Source organism: Vombatus ursinus, unplaced genomic scaffold (genome assembly GCF_900497805.2).
Source record: "Vombatus ursinus unplaced genomic scaffold, bare-nosed wombat genome assembly UNPS02010461.1, whole genome shotgun sequence".
NCBI classification, from domain to species: Eukaryota; Metazoa; Chordata; class Mammalia; order Diprotodontia; family Vombatidae; genus Vombatus; species Vombatus ursinus.
In genome coordinates, this window is record NW_020950239.1 from 6,535,093 (window position 1) to 6,559,469 (window position 24,377).

The following is a 24,377-nucleotide window of genomic DNA, read 5'->3' on the forward strand; positions in this document are numbered from 1 at the left end:
AAACATCTAAGACTATATTACTCTAGGACCAAGCGAAGAGAGCAACAAGTTGTGGCTTATATAAAGGTATGTATGTGTGCAGGCATGTGTATTCATGCAGAGCGATAGAAGCAGTTTTATAGCAGGAGGACTCCAAACTTCCTCCATGTAACAAAGAGAAGAAATGCAGGAACACTATTATAATGCTGAAAATTATACATCAAGATTTGTACAAAGCTTGAAAAGAGTGAGAATAAATTTCGATGGATCCAAACAACGCTGATTCACTTAGGTCACCTTACTTCCCTTCTCAGAAAAGATCACATCCTCTATAGGGCTGGAAGAAAGCTGCCATGCACTCTTACACTCTGTACATGCAGTTACATAAACACATTGCATACTTGTGAGTGAAGTGGAATGAAGAGAAACATGCTGCACTATACGTGAGGAAGTACGGAAACAGACCTTGCACAAGCCTGGCACATAGGCATAACAGAGTAATGACACGGTCAACCATTAAGATATCTGGCTCTAGCTCTCTTCCAACTGCAGAACAATGAATAACTTTTTGACTTGTCTTAGTTGTAATTTTATGCTTCAAAAGAGGAAACAATACGGTGACATTCCATAATCAATATGATTTCAGTTTAACAGGGAATAACTGGTTTCTGGGTTGGCGAGAGAGAACTACTTCCTCCTTGTGTCTCTGACAGAGGAGGAAAGGAAACCTCAACAGTCTAACATGTGCCCTAGATTTAGGGAAGACAGATTTCAAATGGTTCCAAGGAAATTTCCAAAGCAATGAAAAAATAAGCCGTGAGACTGATAAGCTATTAAAGCTTAAATCTGCACTAAAACATCTGGGACATGCTGTATATGCTCAAAGACCTCACCACCAACTTACGTTTTTTAAAAGATATGTATAGAAGACAGAAGTACAGGCAAAAAACGGATGGATTTAAGATCCTAAATAAGAATGACAGGAGTGTCAAAGCTCAGAAGAAGCTGAGACTGACTAGAACTACAGGGTTTTTATTTAAAAAAATTTTAAATGGAGACAGAATAGATTCAAAGAATGTATAGAATTGCTGCTAGGGGTCAATGTGAAAATGGTTAACAAGGCAGCTGCTCAATTTAAAGAAAATGAAAGGACAGAAGAACAACGACTAACAGGGTAAGGTTATATAAGAAAACAGTAAGAGAACACCCAAGTCTTCCTTGACTCCCTGACCTCTTCTCCAGCCGTCTCTACTGGCAATCCAACCATCATTCCATCTGCGCTCCACCACAGCCTCCAACTCCCTTCCTGGGTCCTCTGCCTCCAAGAGAAGAGCTTTCACCTTCTCTTACTGTGAATCAAGCTTCCATGCCATGCACGTGACTCCCTCCGTCTTCCCACTTTGCCTTTATGTGCTGTCTTTCTCTATTCACATACAAGCTCCCTAAGGGCAGGAACTGTCTTGCTAGTTTTCTTAGTATAGTACCTGGCACATACTAAGCACTTAATAAATTACGTATCAAGCTATTTTAGATGTCTCATTCACACTCACGGCACTTGTTTTAGACTCCTTTGATCACCCCCCCCCCATGATGGCAGGTTTATCTTCCCCTCTCCCCACATTTTCAGCTTCGTTTCATATGTTGTCTTCCCTCAGTAAGCTCTTTGAGGGCAGGAACTATCTTTTTTGTATCTGTATCCCCAGTGTTCAGCACAGTTCCTGACACGTAGCAGGCAATTTATGTTTATCAACTTATCTGCATGATTTCAAGCCATCTGGCTCAAATGAGCTACATTCTTGGATGCAGAACCGGCAGATATGGCTAAGTCATTGTCAGTGATATCAAGAAGGACTGAAGAGGTGCTACAGAACTGAAAGGGGGGAAATGTATTGATTTTCAGAAAGGACTAGAAGAATCATCTCCAAATTATAAGCAAGTGAACTTGACTTTGCTTCCTTAGAAATTTAGAAAACTGATCATTACAGAGATGGTTAATGAAGAAAGGAAAAGTGTTGATTACAAAGAGCAAGCATGGTTTCATCAAAATTTATCACACCAGGCTTATTCCCTTTTATAAAAAGATCACCAATCTAGCAAATCCGAGACCTGTTGTAAATATGTTCACCTAGATTTTAGCAAAGTATCTGATAAAGTACCCTTTCTTCCTTGTGGAAAGGATCCAGTAGGATGGATTAAACAACACTACAGGCTTCACAGAGTCACAGACGCTACAGCTGGAAGGGACCTCCAAGGCCACACAGTTCAATCCTCTCATTTAGAGGCTAACTCGAGCAAAGTAAGTGCCAGAGGCAGGACTCAAACCCAAGTGATGACTTCAGAGCAGCTGCAACTAAAACCAGCGGAAGGGCTTGGCACAGATGCGTACCAAAGTTGCACGGCACAGACAAAATAGGGGCACTCAGGGAGATCCCTGCCCATGCATGTGAACATCCTAGCCACAACCTGGGGCCGAACCTGGGGCCGAACAAAACCATCACCAAGCAATCGCTTGGCATAGAAGCCTCTCATGCGCACACGCCAAGGCAGTCATGAAGCAGAGGGAGGTGGACAAACAGTGAGGGACCACTACTAGCTTGAGAGATGGTAATGGGCATTTCTTTCTTCTTCCAACATTTAAATTCTGTGACTGTTATCATTCAAGATCATTTTTAAACCCCCTAGGAAAGGAAAGTTGGAAAATTGATCTTCTGCCAGGTTATGTGGCATGAGATCTGGCATCTTTATTTTACTAATTAGAGCCTGTTGGAAATCATAAATATTCATAGGTAGATTGTAATGATGAACTGAAGAAATGACTAATTTCTTTAAATTTTATATCACATACCGAGTGTAAACACTGAATATATAGCACCAGGTATTTCCAAACAGATGTCCTGCAGGCATCTCAAAAATTAATAAGACCAAAAGGAAATGCATTATTTCCTCCCTAATCCCTCCCCTGACCATCCTGCTGAACTTTCCTATTTCTATCGGGGACAGCAAACCTTCCAACAACTCAGATTTTACCACATAGGTGGTGTGTCTGACTTCTCATTCATTCTCACCCCATATACCTAATCAGTTGCCAAAAATTGGTTACATCCTACTTTTCTCCTTACTCATTTGGTCATTGCCCTAATTTAGGATTTCATCTTGCACCTGAGTTTTGCCACATGTTTCTAATGGGACTCCATGACTCCAGTCTCTCCTTTCATGGCTGCCTCTTAGAATATCTTCATTCCTTTTAAGCTTTGCTCATGGACACCTTATATATAGTTACTTCTGATCCCCCAGTGCTATTGGTACTCCCCTTCTGCCTCAAAATTTTACCTTGTATTTATTTTCTATCTTTTAATTCAAGTATAGGTCTCTGCCTATTGGTAAGACGTTTTGAGGGCAGGGGCTGTTTCATTGCTATCTTTGTACCAGAACCCCTAACATAGTTCATGGCACATAATGTGTTCTTAAATAAATGTTGGTTAGATCGACTCACGTATTTTTTTTTCATATACTATGAAACGATGGACTTACAAATTTCTTTCATCAGACTATGCAGCTATTTGGTCAATGTTTTTGAGACCTTCTAGTACCCAAGAATATAACAGTAAACACTGTGATATGGCTGAAAAAGTAGCATTATCAATTTTTAAGATAGATTTTATTAAGTATATCATATGTATTATTTTACAGAACTAGATATCATCATCTACGACTTAAGAAAATACATTAATAATGACAGTGCCATAAACACTTAGGCTTTTTGTGAGCTTTAACTTACAAGTGTACAGTAAGAACCCGTGGTATGCTTAAAAAAGAATGACATTAAACTTTCATAAATTAGTTAATGAAAAGTAAGAACTATTTTAACACTATTTAATTGATTCAACTGATTCCTTTTATGATTTGAGGTGCCTCACCTGTGCATCAATATCAATGGCAGGGTAGATAGGCAGCATGGCCGAAGGAGAGATGATCGGGCTTGGAGTAGGCGTCTGAGGTTGGGAAATAGAAGCTGAGATACTGTGGGTAGGAGTGTTGGACATTGCAGATGCTCTTCCACTCACTGCTGTTGAACAAAACAACATCACTTAGTAATGGTAAATGTTGTCATTATAGTATAAGTAAAAATGAGCAGAAAACTTGGACTAATTTTAAGAAAAATTTCTACATTCAGATCCCATTTATTATTTCCAAGACTCTGGGGAGCAATTTAAAATTATAAAGTGAACATCTATGGAAGTGTCTCCTCCTTTACGTTACCTAAAGCAGACCTAGGACTGACTTAGTCTAGCATTCAGTGACATGAAAAGTCTAATGGAGCATATGAATAGGTCAAGTGGTTAAAATTAAAATTGCGACACATGAAGACTGAAATTTTTTTAATATCAAAAAACAGCAAAGTCTTTCATTATGTCTTTTTGGTACTTTTAAGTCAAACTGGGAAGAGTAAAAGAGCAAAACATTCGATTCCTTGTCATTGCTAATATTTCTATTGCAAGACTACCAATATTTTGCCAGGATAAATTCTGCTCAGGTGAAGTCCTCTACAGCCAAGCAATCTTTAAGCCATTGGTCCCCTCATAAAATGAGATCTCCCCCTCAGACAAAGACTGGTAATGGAATAGTCTACATTACGGCATTCAGTATCTGTTCATATTCTTAGATAAATATTAGTCTTTGAGACAGGTTTGTGTTTTCTCATGCAAGAGATAATTTAGAACATTTTTCTATGTAATGATTTCAGAAATTCCATCATGTACAAGAATGGTAATGCAGAAAATAATTATATAGCTAATAAATTTGGATTATACCCAGTATATTTTGTTTCTGACATATCCATGCCCTTTTCTTCACACCTGACTTGAGAAACTCAGTACCTAGCTGGTAAAACTCAAAGGGTGATACAGTCTAGGCTCTCGATGATCATGGACTATTACTCTCATCAATTCACTGTTGGACCTGGTGTGTGAAGATCAGTCCCAGATCTTCTCTCCTTTCAAGCCCACTTCCCCCAATTAAAAATTCCACTATATTAAAGTATGGGAACCAACTTTTCACTGCTAAAAAGCATTGTGGATGCTCATCAGAAAAGCAGCTATCACCTGCATTCCAACAGACAACGTTACTTAAATGAGAATTACCACTGGTTCTCCTTCTTCGAACTAGCATGATGACTAATCACAGGAATTAGGTAAAAAGTCAAACTTATTTTTAAGACTGCCAAGACATCATGTGCTCAACACATACAAATTATACATCATAATGTTGATATTTTAAACATTTTTATTTTTCTGAATGAATAGTTCAACAGCACCACCACCATTAAAAATAACATGATCACAGATAATAAAACTATAGGATTTTAAATTTGAAAGATACTTGAGAAATCATCTTGTCTAACCTTATTTTAACAGAAAGAACAACTTAAGCCCATTAAAGGGGCTACAAGCTTGGCTAAACTCACAATGCTATGCAGTAGAAGAGCAAGAACTAAAATCCAGGTCCAAAATGCACTTTAACACTTTAATTTTTTATTTTATTTTAAAAGTCTATGACTGCATAATGTTTTAATGAATAGCCAATTTATTTCTTCTAACAAAAATTAAAATATTTCCTTAAAAATGAATCTGAAACCAAAGGGAAAAATGTTTGACCCTGTCAAGTACAAAGAATAAAAACTGATCTCATTAAAAGATCTTGTTTACATAAAAATCTCAGCCTATTAAAATACCTAGCACCATATCAGTACCAATACATATTATGTAAATATACAGTTTTAAGCCTACTTAAAGGACAATGGAAAAAATTATCTGCATAAAAATAAACATATTCTCAGGGATCCAAATGAGCTGACCTGGGAACATGAAGAGAAAAAACTGCATGTCTACCTTGTCATTTTTATTTCTAGATTAAAAAAAATGTGATTATCTAATATTTTTCAAAAAAAAAAAAAAAGCATGGCAAATAAGATCTAGACTAATAATGAACTTTCCCCAAAAAGTTTCAAAACAAAAAGCATGCTTCCAAACTGATAAAGTGCTTAGTACTGTTTCTAGCAATGAACAATGATGGAATACAATAAGCAACTCAAATAGATCAAATACAATTTTATTCAGTGATATAAGCATCCTAATAAAGGTAAGTGAATAATTCAACATCTAAATTTCAATTTTTAAAAGGAAATTACTAAAAAAAAATCCTAGTTTTTAAAATATATTTTGCTAAATAAAGCTTTTGCATCATTTGAGTAAAGAGAGCAGGAGATCTCTGACCTGTAGGCCAAGTCCCTATTGCTAATGTTATTTGGTCTAGTTTATGAAATAAGGCTTCTAAACTGAGTGTGCATTGGTCACCTTCATCCCCCATAGTTAACAGCTACAAGTACAACCAAGGCAGGCTACAGGAGAAAGCTTGCACGCGCACATACATACACACACACATCCACAGTTTGTGCCACTCACGCAAAACTGTAAAGGACCTGGAGAGAATAAATAGTAGGTGGACTACGCAAAGATAAATTTCATCAATAAGGGAGACAAATAGATGAAATGGAGGGTGGAGGGAGAGATGAGTTAGAAGGTTTTTGTGGAGATGCCAGGTATTAATAACCATAAGCTGGATGAGAGGGTTTGGCTAGCCAGCAATCAGAAATGGGATGGAACCTCACCAGCTGAAAGCAAGGCATAAGTGTTTACGAAGACAAGAGGCTGGACTATAGATGTGGCTGATGGTGAAGGACACAGGCTCCTTCAGTGAAATGAGGGCAGGCAGGAACCTTTTATTCAAACTCTCACTAAAAAAGTACCAAGTCTAAAGTGTATGTGAGGCTGGAATTATATTTACATAGCTTTCCTTCCAGTTCTATGCCTCATTCCTTCTTTTTTTAAGTGGATACAGTGAGCAATTTAAGTGTACTTGTTGTATAACAACTAACTTGGAGGAGAAAATTATATGTCTGGTTTTAAAATTCAAAAGTGGATAAAATGCTCTCTCTCACAGAAAAAACCCAAAACACTGTAAAGTTCATCTTAAGTAAAATTTATGTATCTCATCTATTTTTATTTTTGGAGTAAATCAGTGGCCATGTATAGAAAGAGTTATCCCAATTTTACTGTAAAGGCTTTCTGTTTCTATTGTGATTCTGGCTAGAATTTAAAATGCACAAGTTCCAGGCCATTGCTGGCACCTGTAAACTTAATGGGCAACTTATGATTACATGAAAAAAATCAAATATAATTTTTAAGAATCATTTATAGTTTTAACCTATCTACAACTTTCTTTTATCCCTTCTTATCCTGGATAAGTGAAAGCTAATTATGAATACTTTGGACAGGTTTCTTTAGGTCCTAATACAAACCACAGCAAAGATAACAGGGGAGAGTTATATGGATAAAGGGCCACTTAACCTTTTTTGTTTTTCTGAGTATAATTAGCATCCCTTAGATGAACTTTTAAAGAATTTGAGTGATATTTTTTTAAAAACTAAATTCCATGATAAAATTATATTTATATATTATATATTTATATTAATAAATATTTATTTATTTATTTAAACTGGATCTCCTCTCTTGACCAGGCTGAAAGAACAGGAGCCCTTCGTGGCCTGATGCCACTCCGTAAGCAATCTGGTGGTCCCTCTGATCCTGGGGGCTCGTCATTAATGTAGAGTTCATGACATCTGTCAGACATAGCAGAGCTCCTCAGCACCGGGGACTACAGGTGTGCACCACCACATCTGGCTAAATTCCCCATTCAATTTAACTCAAAAATGGTGGGACAACACTCCAATTTCTAACACACACATATGTCAGTGTAGCTACAAGTTAGTATGTCATTCTCGTGACTATGTAAATTCTTTTTCATAACATTATAGAATATAGATTTATTGAAACCTATAATATGCAAAATAATTAAAAGATTTATACTCTATACATTACTAGTTGAACTGAGGGGTGAAATACCAAAGTAACATTTGTAGATTATTTCACTTTTTGAATTTTTGTTCAAAATTACAAAAATATTCAAACTGCTTTGTATTTTAAATCCTGACATTCACAATTCAGAGTGACCAAGGAGGTAATACAGGTTTACACTGACATTTAAAGCATATTCCACATTTTTAACTGGACAGGAAACAAATCCTTCCTACTATAGATCATATTTTAAGAATAATTTATTCTGTGGACTTTCACTAAAAAGCTGTATGTATATTTCTGCTAAAAATTTATAGGACTAGTTAAATGATGTTTTACTAACAATAAATTACTTTGGCAAGACATTATCAGTTTAGCCATACAAATCTGTATACATTTTATCTTAAGGAAAAAAGATCACATGAAAGTGTTTCTAAAAATTATCCAACTATTTTCTCCCGTAAATGGTGCCTTATTTTTATAATCATTCTTAAAAAGCTTAATTATTCTTCTAAGAAGGATATAACTTGACTCTTTTATGTCCCTAGTACTCAAGAATGCTATTTTTCTTTCCTGATACTGAACTTTTTAGAAATTTTGGTCTTAAGCAGTGAGCTAGCAAAGGTACAGTGCTTTAAGGTTTGCAAAGTGCTTTACACATGTTAACGCATTTAAAACTTAAGAGAATTGAGACAATCCTCTGAAAAGGTTTTATTTACAAATGGTATGTATTCCAGGAGTGACTAAAACACAAGAGTATATTTTAAATTGTCAATGAATCATTTTTTCCACTATGAAAAACAGTAAAATCCCATTACTGATGGAGGGACACAAATTTTTGTGTTGTGGTGAACGAGGCACCCTATAATTATGTACACAGGATGTGATACACATAGCCTACTTTGAAATATATCAAGGTAAAAGGTTTTACTTTTCTGAAGCCTAGAACTCTATACCAAAATATTCCTGCTCACAAATAAGCTAAGTCTACATAGTATCCAACCAACTGGGAAGCTGTACTTGGAATATCTTTAAAATTTCCTAGTTTGTTGATGCAAACGTAAAAGACAACACCTTGTCTCTAATAATTAAGAAAAAGAGCACTTAAAACAACAATCAAAAAAACAAAAACAAAAAACAAAAAAAACCCTGCCTGTCCACCCAGTCACACAAACAAGCAGGAGTCCTTTGTATTCCAGCATACTTTCTCTAAAACAGAGCTAAAGCAGCAATGGGCCTGTACTATACTTTGACCTATCACCATCTGAGTTTCTTTCTGAGGACTTCTGACACAGTGCTACTACATCTACTGGGGTACAAGGGTCAAAAGTCCAGAGATAGCCTTCAAGTCTGGTAATTGGAACAATTCTGGCATACCCTTACTTTGTGCCTTACGAAAACCATACTGTATACCTGCTCATAACAATATAAACCCACCTGCCATGATGTCATCCAGCGTGTCATTGAGGGTCTGAGCAGGGCTGGCTACCATTAACCCTTGTTGGGTTTCTGTCAGAATTCCTTGCCCCAGCCCTGTCAACTGTGCTTGGCCCAGTACGGGCTGTCCAACTATAACTCCTTGCAGTTCTGTAAGATTTGTGATGGACCCTGGAGGTAGGGAACCTGTTGCCAGAGGCAAAGTTTGGGGCATCGCCAAAGGCTGGATTGGTGTAAAGCCCATCTGAGCAGCACTCTGCTGGGGGTCATCTTTAACCAAGATGGGATCCACTGGCTGTAACCGGGCATAGTCTCCCTCTGAAAGCTGTTCTCCAACTCCAACCGGAGTCAGGAGTCCCAGGTGTTGACAAGATTGCTGCTGCTGCTGCTGCTGCTGCTGCTGCTGCTGCTGGAGCTGAATTCTTTGAGCTTTCACCTCCAGGTACTGCTTTTTTAGCTGCTGTTGTGTTTTCAGTTGTAACTCTCGTTCCACTTTCTGCAACTCCTCCAAAATCTTTTGTTTCTTCTGAATTTGCTCCTCTCTTGTCTTGTTCAGCTCCTCGATCTTCTCCTTGGTAAGTTGGTCGGCATGAGCCAGCTCCAAGGACTGCAGCTGGGCATTCTTTTCTATGGCTTCTTTTATCCTCTGTTCCAGTTCTGTTAACTTGCCCTGAGCCTCTTCTACAATGCTCTCAGGAGACTGATTGGTGATGTGACCCTGTACATCCTGGCTGTTAGCTGGCAAATGGCTGCTGGACTTTTGTTTAGAAGCAGCTGTGTGAAAAAGAAACCCCCTCAGAAGTGCACATGAATGGCATCCTCATTACAGAGTTACTGTTGGGAGGCTTAGTGCCAACAGTTATGCACCAAGTTAGCAAATCCATACTTCAAGGATCCATGATTTCATTGGTGTGGGTACACCCTCCACCGATGCAGATCGCAACCCTCTCTACCTCTTAGAAGACTTTCATGAGTTGCTGTGGCCAAAAAACAATCCATCACCTCATGGCCAACTATCTGGTGATGAGTCTTTCCAAACTTAACTAGGCTGGTCCTCGGGTGACAGATAAACAATCTATCCCCAGACCATCCTTGAAGGCTTTCCAGCTTGGGAGGACCTGACAGAGCTTGTGCTCCACTGGCACAGCCTTCGAGAGCCCGGGGTGGCCTCAATGCCATGAGGAGGCATCAGGGGAGGACTTTAGTGGCGGATCAAACCCACAGAAGGTGGAAATGTACTGTATGTGATTATAAGCAAATAACACCTTCTACTGTATCACCAATTCAAGAGATGTATGGATTATATACATACTTTAGAAATTCACTTCAAGATTACTGAAGGATTATCTAAGTGAAAAACCAAGAATACCTGTATCTAACTTTGTGGTATCTAACTGGTACAAAACAAGCTACAGTTTGCAAGTGTGTACATCATATGATCATAGGACTGTGAGCTGGAAGGGGCTTTAGAAACCATCTAGTTCAACCCCCCTCATTTGAGAGAAGAGGAAATAGGCCCAGAGAAGCTACTGAATATAGTAACAAAGGAAAGGAAAATGCCACTGCAAACAAGAAAATATTGCTCAAGAGTATAGGAAAAAAATTATTTTTGAAATTGTAAGGATCTTTAATTTAAGGTGTTATTTTTTCCCTCTCTCCACATTTAAGAATCTGGTTCTTTTTAAACACAAAACAGTTCCAGAATTACTAAAGTCATGGGAAATTAAATCCAACTGAAATGTCTTTGTTGGAGTTTCAGGACTGATAAAATCAGGAGATGAATTTAAATATGTTCACACCAGTAGAGAATAGGATGTGGCCACCCTGGAAGAAACAATGATGGATGGCTTATGTCATCTACCCGTCCGCAGTCAGGCCAATAAAGTGACCTGGCTGTAGGTGTGGCATCAATGGCCTGTAACACCCACCAACAGAAAAAAGTGCTGTAGAATAGTAGTCAGGAACTGAAAATATCAGGTGGAAGGAATATGTAATAGTCATATTGGTAAGAGAAAAAAAAAGAACACAACCATCCTCGCACTTAAAAAAAAAAAACACAACACCTTTTTAGGTAAAACTTTTTAAAAATAAAAGTAATTTCAAACTGATAGTTGAAATACTGGGGAAAGGAGAGGACAACGGGACTTAGAAACATATGTACAAGATCCTAACTTTAAGTCAGATGATGGATCTAAGGGAAAATTCTAGTGAATACAAGTGAATCTGAAATAATTGATCCAAATATGAAATTTGCATCAAAAACAGAATTTTGAAAATTTCTATCTGATGCAGAATTTTAAATCTAATACCTTGCAGAGTTTGAAGAGACTGCTTTAAGCAAATTATACCCAGCCTAGCACTTTATAGAGAACTATAAAAGACTAATTATTTAAGGGATATCATGGTTAATCAAAATAGCATGAAGGATGAGCTATCCCGTAAGTACAGAGCAACCAAATCTCAAGTTGGAATTTTAGCACAAATTCACTGTTTTTTAAAATTCTCTCTCTCCCTCTCACTTTCTTTTGGCCCTTAAGAAGGAGTATTTCTTGTTATTTTAAAAAAAAAAACCCTCCCAAATCACCTTAGTTTTTCCAACTGCCATTTGGTGTGAAAAATCATTTTAAAAAATAAGCACTCTACTTTTTTATTCCTGTGGTTTCAACCTATAAAGCATTTTAAAAGAGTTGACAGAAAAAGAACTGACCTTTGCTCCTGATGGGAAGTGTAGCAGCCACAGTGGCGGGGGGCTTATCAGGCTCCTGTGGGGGGACCACCATGGGCAGTGCTTGCACAGGGACACGAGGAGCCTACAACAATATACATCAATTAAGCATATGCCTTTTATTCTTACACCTGTATCTAAATAACATGAAAAATGTTTTGACAACAAACTTTCTAAAATATTTGCCAAATAGTATGATAGATTATCAGATGAAATGACACATTTAATAGCTGACACTTACAAAGCATTTTAAGCTGTACAGGTACTACACATGCTCATTGAGAGATAAATGAGCTACCCAAAGTTTCATGGTTGTATCTGTGTGAGGGTGAAGCTCAAACTCAAGTCTTTATGACTCCAAGTTGAGCAAAAACATATTACAAGATCTCTGTGCTTTTCAATAAATTTTATGGGCTACAAATTCATTAGAAGAGTTAGTGAAGTTATTATTTTGACAATGGTAGAACTAAAAAAACAGCAAAATGTAACAACAATTACTAAATTGTAAATGTTTTTTGAAAAGCATATGGAAAATTAGTCTGGAGAAAGAATCTATATAAATAAAAATTAAAGTAATCTAGGTTAAAATAGCCATCAATTGTAGAATATCAAATAATACAATGAATTAGCTCTGACTCTTACCCGATTTAAATCATGGGATGGAGGGGTCAACTGGGTGACATCAGGTGGAGGAGCAGAAAGCAAATTATTGGGATAATCCAAAAGATAGCAAACAACACTTGTATGGCCACCTTTAGCTGCTTCTATCAACATTGTTGAACCATCCTAAAACGAGAGAAGTATGGGCACAATGGAGGAAAAGGAAGTATATAAAATGTTACTTCACAGGCAAACACGAGACATAGGACATCATGATAAATCTGGTTGTGAAGAGCACAAATTGAGACAGGTCCATCTCATCTAAAACTTTTTATAAAAAAGAGTCACTGCTTTTTGACATTGCAAATTTAAATATTAACAACCCATACATTTATTACATCCATTTCTGTGATCGTATTCATACTTATGAGCAGTCAACAACTACACTTAATTTTATTTTCTCACTCTCTATTAGAATGTGCATTCTCACAATCTCATATTTAAAAATGAAATAAAACTGCAAGAAAATGGTAGAAATGCTTTTAATTTCAATGTATTCAAGATACATTCAGGTTAATTGTACTTACAAACCTATGTACTAAAACCGACTAATTCTAATTACTGACATATTCCGGCTGTTAATAGTTTCAAAAATAACAAAAATCAAGGAAGCGTATTCATCTCCCTCTATCAGTATTAAAAAATTTTAAACCTGGAGCTCTTGACCTGTAAACTTTTTCTTAAAAAACATATTTTGATAACTGTATTTCAAAATAATTAGTTGCAATCCTTTGTATTTTATCTTACGCCTTTAAAATTCTCCTGGTAAGGAGTATAAAGGCTTCAGAAGGGGGTAGATTCACAAAACCAAGAAGCTGTCATTTCATTAAGAACATTAAAGGATCTTGAACACTCCATGAAACACCCCAGTTACATACTTTGAGTCTGTGCGTGGGATCGGCCCCATGAGCCAGGAGTAACTCCACCACCGCCAGGTGGCCGCCTGCACAAGCCAGGGACAACACGGTATGATCATTGTTTGCTGTGGTCCTGTTCACATTGGCTCCTGAGAGACACAAGTTTGAAAACGTCATTCAGGAAAGAAAGGATTTAATTCCCAATTAATATCCAAAATCTCTGTGGGCAAATGAAGCTTGATTTATACTCAGAATGCTTTATTAGTAGATCGCACAGTAACTGACATTTACAGAGTCCTGTGAGGCCTGGAAAGCACTTGACAGACAGGACCTCATTTGGTTCTCAGTCAGACTATGAGGAAGGTTTCACAGGTATTACTGGGCTCAGTGAGGCTAGGGAACTTGCCCATTATCAGCTTCCAGCTACTCAGTCACAGTAGTTTGATTTTTGAATCAAGGTCTTTCCTGATTCCAAATCCAGAATTAGAGAAGTATAATTAAGAAATAAAAAGGATATTTAGCTAAAGATTAAAAATCAAAGGAATCGGAATAAAAAAGTGAAGACAGGAGTTCATGGAGTCATAGAAATGGGAGAGGAGGTTCCAAAAATCAATCAAAACAACAAACCAATAAAAAATAAGGAAACTGAAATCCAGACAACTGGCATATTCAGGAGCACACAGCAAGATCATTTTAATGCTGAAAGTAGATCAAAGGCTCCGCTGCCTAACTCAATTCCCATGTGTTTACCCCTATGTAACAGATATGCAATTTAGTGGTAGCACTAGCAGCAAAGGTGAGAATATGGGATCATAAGATCTTACAAATAAAGAGGTGAAAAGGAAGCTTAGAGAACATATGATCCAATCCCGTCACTATACAAAGAAGGAAACTGATGGGCAGATAGAAGTGACTTGTCACCAGGTATAAGGAGTGTAATGAGGGGTGTTAGGAATGCATTAAACAATTTTAAAAAGAATTTGTGATTTCATCAGTGAGGAGAATTCCCAGTGTTTAAACTCCTTTCTTTTAGGGATCACAACTAGTTTTTGGATTTGTAGTAAATTTTCAGTCACCAAAGACTTAAGTCAAGTGAATTACACAAGGACACAGATGGCCAAACACAGACCTCACTGACTCCAAGCCCAGGACATGCTTTTTATTATTCCAAAATACCTTTATTTGAAAATCCATGCATTACCGCACATTAATCAAGCATTTATTACCTGCAATTGCAATGGATACTTAAGTCTTAAAACTCTTGACATACGCATTAACCCCTTTGGGACCCAATTTTCTCATCTGTTAAAGGACGAAACTGGAACAGATAATTTCTAAATCTACTTTCAGCTATAAAATTCAAAGATTACATGGGATTATTAAAATAATGCTATTATTACAAGTATTGATTAGGAAGAGATCATGGATATGTACCAACTATGAGAAAAAAGGTTCATCAGTAATTACAAAAAGGGATAAACACAGGCAGTCTCCAAACAAGGGACAAGTATTTATGCACAACGTGACTGACTTAGAATCAGGAAAACCTCATCTTCCTAAATTAGAGGAAAAAAAAAAAAGCCCTCCCTGAGAAGACCACAAAGGCCCTTCTCACTCCTGACTCACCCCACTTTGTCATTCTGGGGATTCAGAGGGCCCACCACCATCCACTTGATCCTGGTTGTCATGCCAACAACCTCACCTCGTTTTTTCTCTTTAGAGGCAATGTTACCTTGGGGACTGAAGCACAATCTACATGTGCTTCAAAAGAAAAACAAAAAAAGCTGCCCTGAACACTGTGCTTTCTTCTGGAGAGATTAAGGCAAAGGAGGGAGGAACAAGGGTGACAACACAGAGACTGAGATGCATCCCAACAGAGAAAGAAACAGGTGCTTTCTGATAGAGTAGGACAGGGGAGAAGAGGAGAAAAGGCCAACACTTGTGCCAGGCCAGAGCTGGCCACAGGGCGAGTCAACAAGGAGAGGCAGAGAAGGAGTAAAAGACAACACCAATCCGGAGGGAGTGCCAGGGAAGGGATTTCCTGTAATCTCTAGAGGGGTACCAGGACTATACGTCTCCTATCATCAGACCCTCAACACACAACCTGCTGATATGGATTCTGCTGTCAATCCCATTAACCCATGCCAACAACTCCCTCCACTATGCCACAGAGCTTCTTAGACGTAGGTCATGTGTTCAATTTGAAGACTACCCAGAACTGCCGGGAGGAATAGTCACTACTGCAGGCAAGTTCAAAAGCCAGGAACTAAATACACATTGATATAAGCTCCTTACTTTGTTACAATTTAATAACCATCACACCCCATCACTACCCTCAGCTAATATGGAAACAAGTGTGTCCCGTGTATCTAAATAGACTTATTAAACAGGTTTCCACCAGCACCAAGACCCACCTTTGCTAATCAAGAACTGAACAGTGCACACATGGCCAGCTCTCGCTGCTTTCATTAATGGAGTTCTTCCACCTTCAGATTCATGTTCCTGTTTTAAAAAGAATATTAAGAAAATATCAAATGCACCTAATTGCCTATGAGTACACAGTCATTTTTAATAAGAATCACAACCAAAATATAAGCAGAGGGTTATTCCTATACATTTAATATTAAATTCAAGACTCGATATAAAGGTTAAACACTGAACAATGCTTTAATTGAAAACCTTTGCCGATTTTTTCCTATCCACCTGCTTCTAGTTACTTGGGCTCAAAAAACTGATGTCATTTTTTAACTCAAGTTTCTCTTCAAAAGGAATCCTATAGCTTGTGATGGGAATGACAATCAATACATTTACACAATTAGCCTTTCATAGCATGAGAGTCTTCTGTCTCTCATCTTGGCTCTCTTTATATCTTTCCCTATTTCTTTATTCCAACTTTCCCTACTGTGGTGCCCTCACCTTCAGATGGACAGAACATAGCCCAAGTAATAATAATCTCACAATTTCTAAAACAGAGAAATACTAAAAAGGTATTAAAACAGCTTTCCCTAATGTCGAAAACTTGAAAAATAAATCTGGATTGTGTTCTTAAATGGGATTAGGGCGTAGGGGTCGATGAAGAAATCATCTTACTCCTTAGTGCTATAGGATTTTCTTTTTTATGTATAAGCTTCTTCCTTAATTCCATGTTTCCTATTTCCCAAATCCTCTCTCTGCCAAGTTCATTCAGGAAGCAATTCATTCATTCATTCAGCAAGCACTTACACTGTACTGGGCCCTCCTAATAAAAAGAAAAATTGTTCTCACCTTCAAGGAGTTTACATTCTTGGGCGAGAAAACGCATTATGCATAGATAAAGACAAAACATTCCTTCAACAAGTATTGATTGAACTGTGTGGCTGGGAAATAAAATAAAAATTTTCCTAGTCCGTACTGGCAAAGAGCTTATTTATAGGAAGGAAACAATACATGCAGAGAACAGGGTGATAGCAAAGAGGGGGAATATGGGAGAGGGGAAAAACTAGGATAGGTTTTCCAACAGGAAGTAACACTTAAGCTGAATTCTGAAGGAAGACAAGAGATTCGGAAAGTCATGCGAGGAGGGAATCTATTTCAAGGAATAACTTGCAAAAAGGCACACAGGAACATGAAAGCAATTCTCATGTATGCCGGTGTGGCTGGAAGATAGAGTAAATGAAGTAAGAAATACAGAATGTCTGGAAAGATAGGTTAGAGGCAGATAGTGCAAGGCTCTCCCTAAGTGCCTAAACAAGGAGTTTACATTCATCTGAAAGGCAAGAGAAAATCAAATCTGCAAGAGCAAAAAAGTGACATGTGCTTGTAAAATACTGATTTCACAGATATATGGAATCTATAATGAAAAGGAGAAACAGGGCAGGCTGGGAAACTAATCAGAAGGCAATATCCAAAGAAGTAGTGATGACATAGCGAACAATGATGATGAGGCCATCTAAGCAGAGAGAGAAGGTGGCTGAAAAAGTTAAGTGACTATGCTTCTGAACCTGGAAGAATGGTGGTATACTCAACAGAATTAAAAATAAGTTAGAAAGGTGTGTCTGGGGGAAATGGTAGGTATTAGAGGAAGACATGAGCTCCACTCTAGACATAGTGAATACACATGGCTACAGAACAATCAATTTCAGATGTTAAAATAGGTAGTTGCTGGCATAAGGAGAAGAGATAATATGTATAAGCTCAGGAGAGAAGACGGAGCTGCATACAAAGAGCTAAGACTAAGGGGCAACAGGATGAAAACTAAAGCTGAAGATTCTGAGTAGACACAAGCCTAATCTCATGGGCCAAGACAGCAGAGTACAGGCCAGGACTTGCAATACTCCCCTCCAAGAAACTTTAAAAGAATACCTCACATCAAATTTTGAAGTGAGAAAGCCAACAAAAGCTCAGAGCATAAGATAATTTTGAAGGTCCACAGGAAAGGTCTGCAGCACCAGTCGTGGGCCTCAGAGGCAGCCACAGCAGCAGCACGATCTTGGGGAGCTGTCAGCCCAGAAACAGTAAAGGGGTCAGACAACTGGTCAGAAAGAGATTACAAAGGACCCTTGACTGGCACTGAGTCTAGTTAGCACTGATTGGCAACTCTACCGGCCATAAGCACTTCTGGGACGCAGCTCCAGGGCAGAGAGGAGCACGTGTGATCAGTCACAGAGGATCAGGGGCCCTGGTCACAATTTCAGGGTCGAAAGCAGCCTTAGCACCTACAGCTGCAGGGGAACAAGGTAAGGACTAGAGCTTAGAGAAGGAGATCAGTGACCACACCTCTTCCAGGATCACACCACCTTAGAAGCACCAAAAACTTGCAGACCCCAGAAATAGCTCTGAAAACAGCCGCACAAAAAAGCCTAAAGTTTGGCACAGTGCCTGTCCACACCCACGTAAGCTGAGACCAACTTTAACATAAAGCGCAAAGTCAACAAGCAGGCTGGAAAAATGAGCAAACAACAAAAAAAGAATATGACCATAAAAAGCTACCCTAGTGGCAGAGAAGACCAAGACATAAATCAGCTCCAAAAAAGACAACAATATGGAAACAGCTACAAACAAAGCTTTAAAGAAAAATGTTAATTGGACATAAGCCCCCCAAAAATTCCAGCAAGCATTAAAGAAAGAGATAAGAGTGGAAGAGGAAAAATTGGGAAAAGAAATGAGAGTGATGCAAGAAAATTATGAAAAGAGAATTCTAACAGCTTGATAAAAGAGGTACAAAAATTCATGGAAGAAAATCATTCCTTGGGGCAGCTAGGTGGCACAGTGGATAGAGCACTGGCCCTGAAGTCAGAAGGACCTGAGTTCAAATCCAGCCTCAGATCAGCCAGATGGTGTAGTGGCTAGAGCACCAGCCCTGGAGTCAGGAGGACCTGAGTTCAAATCTGACCTCAGACACATAATACTCACTAGCTCTGTGACTCTGGGTAAGTCACTTAACCCCAACTGCCCTAACAAAAAAAAAAAAAAAAAAAAAAAAAAAGAGCCTAAACACTATTTTTCAAGAAATTTTAAGGAAAACTGCCTTGATGTTTTAGATTCAGAGGGTAAAACAGAAACTGAAAGAATCCACCAAGAACCTCCTAAGAGATTCCAAAATGAAAACTCCCAAGAATATTATAACCAAATTCCAGAGTTCCCAGGTCAGAGAAAATATTGCAAGCAGCCAGAAACAAACAATTCAAATATCACGGAGCCACAGTCAGGATCATACAAAACTTAGTGACTTCCATATAAAAGGAACACAGGGCTTAGAACACAATATTCCGGAGAAAGGAGTTAGGAGCAAGGAGCTAGGATTACAGCCAAGAATAGCCTATCCAGTAAAACTGAGTAAAAATGCTTCAAATGGGAAAATGGACACCTAATGAAACAGACAACTTCCAAGAATTCCTGATGAAAAGACCAGAACTGAATAGAAAACCGGACATTTAAACAGAAGAGTCGAGACAAGCACAACAAGGTAAACATAAAAGAGTAATCATAAGGGACTCAAAAGGGGCAGCTAGGTGGTGAAGTGGATAGAGCACTGGCCCTAGAATCAGAAGGACCTGAGTTCAAATGTAACTTCAAACACTTGACACTTACTAGCTATGTAACCCTAGGCAAGTCACTTAATTCAGACTGCCTCCGCAAAAAAAAAAGGAGAACTCAAAAGAGTTAACTGTTTGCATTCCTATATGCAAAGATGATGCATGTAACTCCTAAGAACTTTATCTTGCTGGGATGACCTCCAAAAAAAAGTAATGTAGGAGTGAGAGGGATGCACTGGGAAAAGGGGATAGGGAAAGGTAGAATGCGGAAATTTTTCTCACATAAGGAAGGTGTAAATTGCAGAACTTTTGCAATGGGTATGAAAACGGGGTGGGGAGATACCATAGCAGCCATTGCGTGAACCTCACTTGAATCTGAATTGGCTTTTTTTTTGTTTTGTTTTTAGGCAATTGGGGTTAAGTGACTTGCCCAGGGTCACACAGCTAGTACATGTCAAGTGTTTGGTCTGGGGCCGGATTTGAACTCAGGTCCTCCTGACTTCAGGGCCGGTACTCTATCTACTGCGCCACCGAGCTGCCCTCTGAATTGGTTTAAGGAAAGAATGAGTGACTCGTGTGTGTGTGTGTGTGTATGTGTGTGTGTGTGTGTGTGTGTGTGTGTGAGAGAGAGGGACAGAGGGGGGGAGGGGGAAAGGAGGAATAAAGGGATGGAGGGAAATTCATAGTTAGTGACCACAACTGTCCACGTGACTGTAGAGGCGAAGTGGATAGCAGAATGGACTGGAAACTAGAATCCAACAATACGCTGTGTTCGAGAGACGCACGTGAAACAGAAAGAGCTGAAATGAAACCTGGGGCAGTCTATTACGCTTCAGCTAAAGCGAAGAGGGCAGGATTGGACATCATGATCTCAGACAAAGCAAAAACAGAAATACACGTAACTGAAAGAGATAATCAGAAAGACCACATTTTCCTAATTTTTTTTTACGAGTTTCTCTAGTAATGTCCTCATCTGTCAAACACATAGAAAGCCAAGTCAAATTTATAAAAGAGCTAGCCATTCCCAAACTGATAAATGGTCAAGTAACATGAACAGACAGTTTTCAGAAGACGAAATGAAAGCCATCTACATATAGAGGAAGGAAAGAAGGAAGCAAGGAACAAGTGATGAATTGGTCCAGCCGTTCTGGGGAACAATTCGGAACTTTGCCCAAAGGGCTATGAACCTATGGATACTCTTCAAACCAGCAATACGACTGCTAGGCCTACATACCAAAGACATCCACGAGAAAGGGAAAAGGACCTATTTGTACAAAAATATTTATAGCAGCTCTTTCTGTAGTGAAAAAGAATTGAATATTGAGAGGATGCTCATCAACTGGGGAATGGCTGCACAAGCTGTATGACTGTGATGAAGTTATTCTGTGCAGTAAGAAATGATGAGGGAGACGGTTTTAGAAAAAAGTTCCAAGATCTGTATGAACTGATGCAAAGTGAAGTGAGAAGAAGCTGCAGACCACTGCTCACAGTAACAGCAATACTGTAATGATGATCAACTGTGAAAAAACTTGGCTACTTTGATCAACACAATGATCCAAGACAGATCCAAAAGACTCACGATGAAAAAAATGCTATCTACCTCCAGAGAGTGAACTGCAGAACTCTTAAATGTAAACTCAAGTATAATTTTCTCACTTTCTTTTTTAACTTGTTTTCTGCTGTATGGCTAATATGGAAATCAGTTTTGCATATGTAAAATTGATATCACATTATTTGCCTTTTTAATGGACAGGGAGAGATGGTAGGGAGAAAATCTAGAACTCACATTTTTAAAAGGAAAGAATGTTAGGTGTAGCTAGGTGGTGAAGTGGATAGAGCACCGGCCCTGGAGTCAGGAGGACCTGAGTTCAAAGTCTGCCTCAGACCAAACACTTGAGACTTACTAGCTGTGGGACCCTGTGCAAGTCACTTAACCGCAATTGTCTTAAAAAAGAAAAAAGAAAAGAATGTTAAAAACAAGTAATTTTAAAGGGAAAAGATGAAGTTAAAGAGAGGCTAATTTCATTTGCTCTTTTAAAAAAATAAATTTCTTAAACAGGATTACTAGACTAGATCAGAGAAATGACACAGATAAAACAGATCTAGACTTCGCTAAGGGTTATTGGATGCCTTTGGAGCTCTTGTCCCTATACGTTATTTAATATTTTTTAAATCGCTGCCTTAGATAAAGTCATAGATGGTATGTTTACCAAATCTGCAGATGACAAAAAGCCCAGGAATGATGATGATATAAGAATAATGACAACAGTAGCTAGCATCTCTGTAGTGTGTACTAAGTGCCAAGGACTGTGCTAAGTCATCTGTAAATATTATCTCATTTGATCCTTAAAACAACTCTGTGAAGTAGATGCTACTATTACTCCTGTTTTGCAGTTGATGAAATTTGGACAGAGGTTAAGTAACTTGCCCAAGGTCACAAAGCTAGGAGGTATCTTCAGATTGGATTTGAATTCAGGTCTTCCTGACACCAAGACTAGCACTGTATATCCATGGAGTGACCTAGCTCCCTCACTAACAGTTAACATTATAGATTATCTATGATTTTCTAACATTCAGGATTTATAAAGCTATTGACAAGCTAATAGAATTGGGCTGAATCTTAAAAGCTAAGATTTACTCAGCCCTGTCAGAGGAATGATGTTCAAAAACATGCACCTCAGACATGGAACCAATTCAGCTGAGAGGTCCTCCCCTGCCTCTGATGGTCTGCCAGACAAACCTCTGAGCCTGCCTGAAGTGCCAGGGCCTGTTTTGCACACAAAATCCCAGGAAGAGATGGAAGTTAACCAAAACCTTAGCCCCTTGAGCCAATCACATACAGAGTGTAAGCATCAGTACTCCTCAAGGAAAAACTATGGCTAACTTGCATGATGACAGGGTTATTTGTTCCCACTACCCTTGGTCAAAAAGGACTTTTCCCAAAAAATCCGAGAATATATAAAACCAACAATGTAGTAAGACCACTCAAAAAACTAATGAAGTCTTAGAATGTACATTAATAAAAATAGCATCCACAACTTAGGAGATTTTCATGCCCTACCCATATCAAACCACATCAAGAGAACTATGATCAGTTCTGGGCACCTCACTTTATGAAGGACAACGATGATCTGGAGGGCAACCTAGATGGTGAAAGGTCTAAAATTCCATCATTTGGGAATGTACAGGGATTGTTTAACATGCAAAAGAAAAGACTCAATCAGGACATGACAGCCACCTGCAAGGGATGCCACATCAAAGAAAAAATTTCCTCGGCTTGGTTTCAGGTGAAAGAAGTGGGGACAACAAACAGGCAGAATGTGCACAAAGGAAATCCATGGTCAACGTGAGGGAAACCATCCTAACGATCAGAGGTATCCCAAAGTGGAATTGGCAGGCGCTTTTCAAGAACAGACAGGCTGAGTGCTTGTCAAGAATGCTGCAGAAGGGATTATTGGTGGAAGGACTGTTTGGACTAAAGGTAGGTTCTTTCCCCCATCAAAAGATAAGCTCCTGGAGGGCAACATCTATTCTGCTTGCTTGTGTTTGTAACCCCGGTACTGTGCGCAGTGCCCAGCACATAAGTACGTTGTAAATGCTTGTTAATTTACTTTGTGACTTAAATCCATTTCTTAATTAGTTTATTTTTTCTCTTTCTCAAATTCGGACTGAAAGAAGGTAACAGAGCTTACCAAATCTGCTCCTGCCTGAAGTAACACATCTGCTACATCAGTATGTCCATTTTCACAAGCATATGTCAAAGCTGTGTCTCCTGTTGCTGTTGTTGCATGCACATTTGCTCCTGAAGCAACAACAAACAATGTATTTTACTTCCATAAAAATAAAGTAAATACATAAAATAGTCAAATTTTCAATAGACAAGCCCCATCCTCATAGATGAAAAGGCAAATGATTTGATTATTTAAAAATTCTTACAGCTTCCTTTTTCTGAAAATGAAGCTTGCTAAAAAGCACAATTATTTGTTTTATGATTTCTGATACTACAGTACTCACCACTTAATCTATAATTCACATAAATATGCCGAAAATAATTTATGTAATATATACTTAGTATACAAGGATGCAAAATTTTGAGTAAGATAACCTCTTACGAGATTTTCCCTGAAATAAACCATATACATACATCCATCCATCCATACAATAACATAATTTTTTTTTAAATGCCTACCTGCTGCTAGTAAGTATTTGACTAACTCCAAATGACCCTCCTGAGCAGCTTCCATCAAAGGGGTAGAACAGCCCAATTCGATGTCAGCTCCTGCCTTAATTAAAAAGTCTGCCACTTCGAGAAAACCTCCACAGCAAGCTAACGTCAAGGCAGTTTCTTGGGTTTCTTCTGTCTGTGCGTTGATATTAGCTCCTTTAATAAACAAACACAATATCCCAATTAATTGAAAGCTATATGACTTTTTCTTTAAAACACACTTTAAATGATTTAAATACTGCAAAATATTAAGTTAAATAGTGAGCATATAATTACAGATAGCTCCTCTGTCATAGTAAACTTATTAAAGAAAAATATTAAAATAATATTCTATATAGATAAAATAATCCGACATGTTGCATTTTATTTGAAAACTCTGCCTACCCATTGGAAATATAAAGTAGGATGGCAAGTATTAAAGGAATAAGTAGAAAAAAAATCAGAAAAATGGCTCATAACCAAATATTTCTTTAAAACAAAAAATATCATAAAAGTCATACAATATATAGTATGACACAAAAATGTTTTGTACAATTACTTTTAACAAAAATAACCATTTTAATTATA

The 24,377-nt window shown here is 38.1% G+C and overlaps 1 protein-coding gene across 6 annotated transcripts in view; it reads right to left on the reverse strand.

The window, feature by feature from the left end:
* Positions 1-24,377, reverse strand: part of ANKRD17 (ankyrin repeat domain 17) — a 115,919-nt gene that overhangs the window by 45,384 nt on the left and 46,158 nt on the right. For 2 of the 6 annotated variants that reach the window (XM_027854598.1, XM_027854593.1), the window contains exons 9-16: positions 23,775-23,966; positions 23,278-23,387; positions 15,986-16,073; positions 13,593-13,720; positions 12,697-12,840; positions 12,037-12,139; positions 9,330-10,103; positions 3,897-4,042 (exon numbers count right to left, since the gene is read on the reverse strand). In XM_027854598.1, the coding sequence (XP_027710399.1) occupies positions 3,897-4,042; positions 9,330-10,103; positions 12,037-12,139; positions 12,697-12,840; positions 13,593-13,720; positions 15,986-16,073; positions 23,278-23,387; positions 23,775-23,966 (1,685 nt within the window). Of the gene's footprint in view, positions 1-3,896; positions 4,046-9,329; positions 10,104-12,036; positions 12,140-12,696; positions 12,841-13,592; positions 13,721-15,985; positions 16,074-23,277; positions 23,388-23,774; positions 23,967-24,377 lie in introns of all 6 variants that reach the window. The other 4 variants (XM_027854594.1, XM_027854592.1, XM_027854597.1 and 1 more) reach the window with 3 other exon arrangements.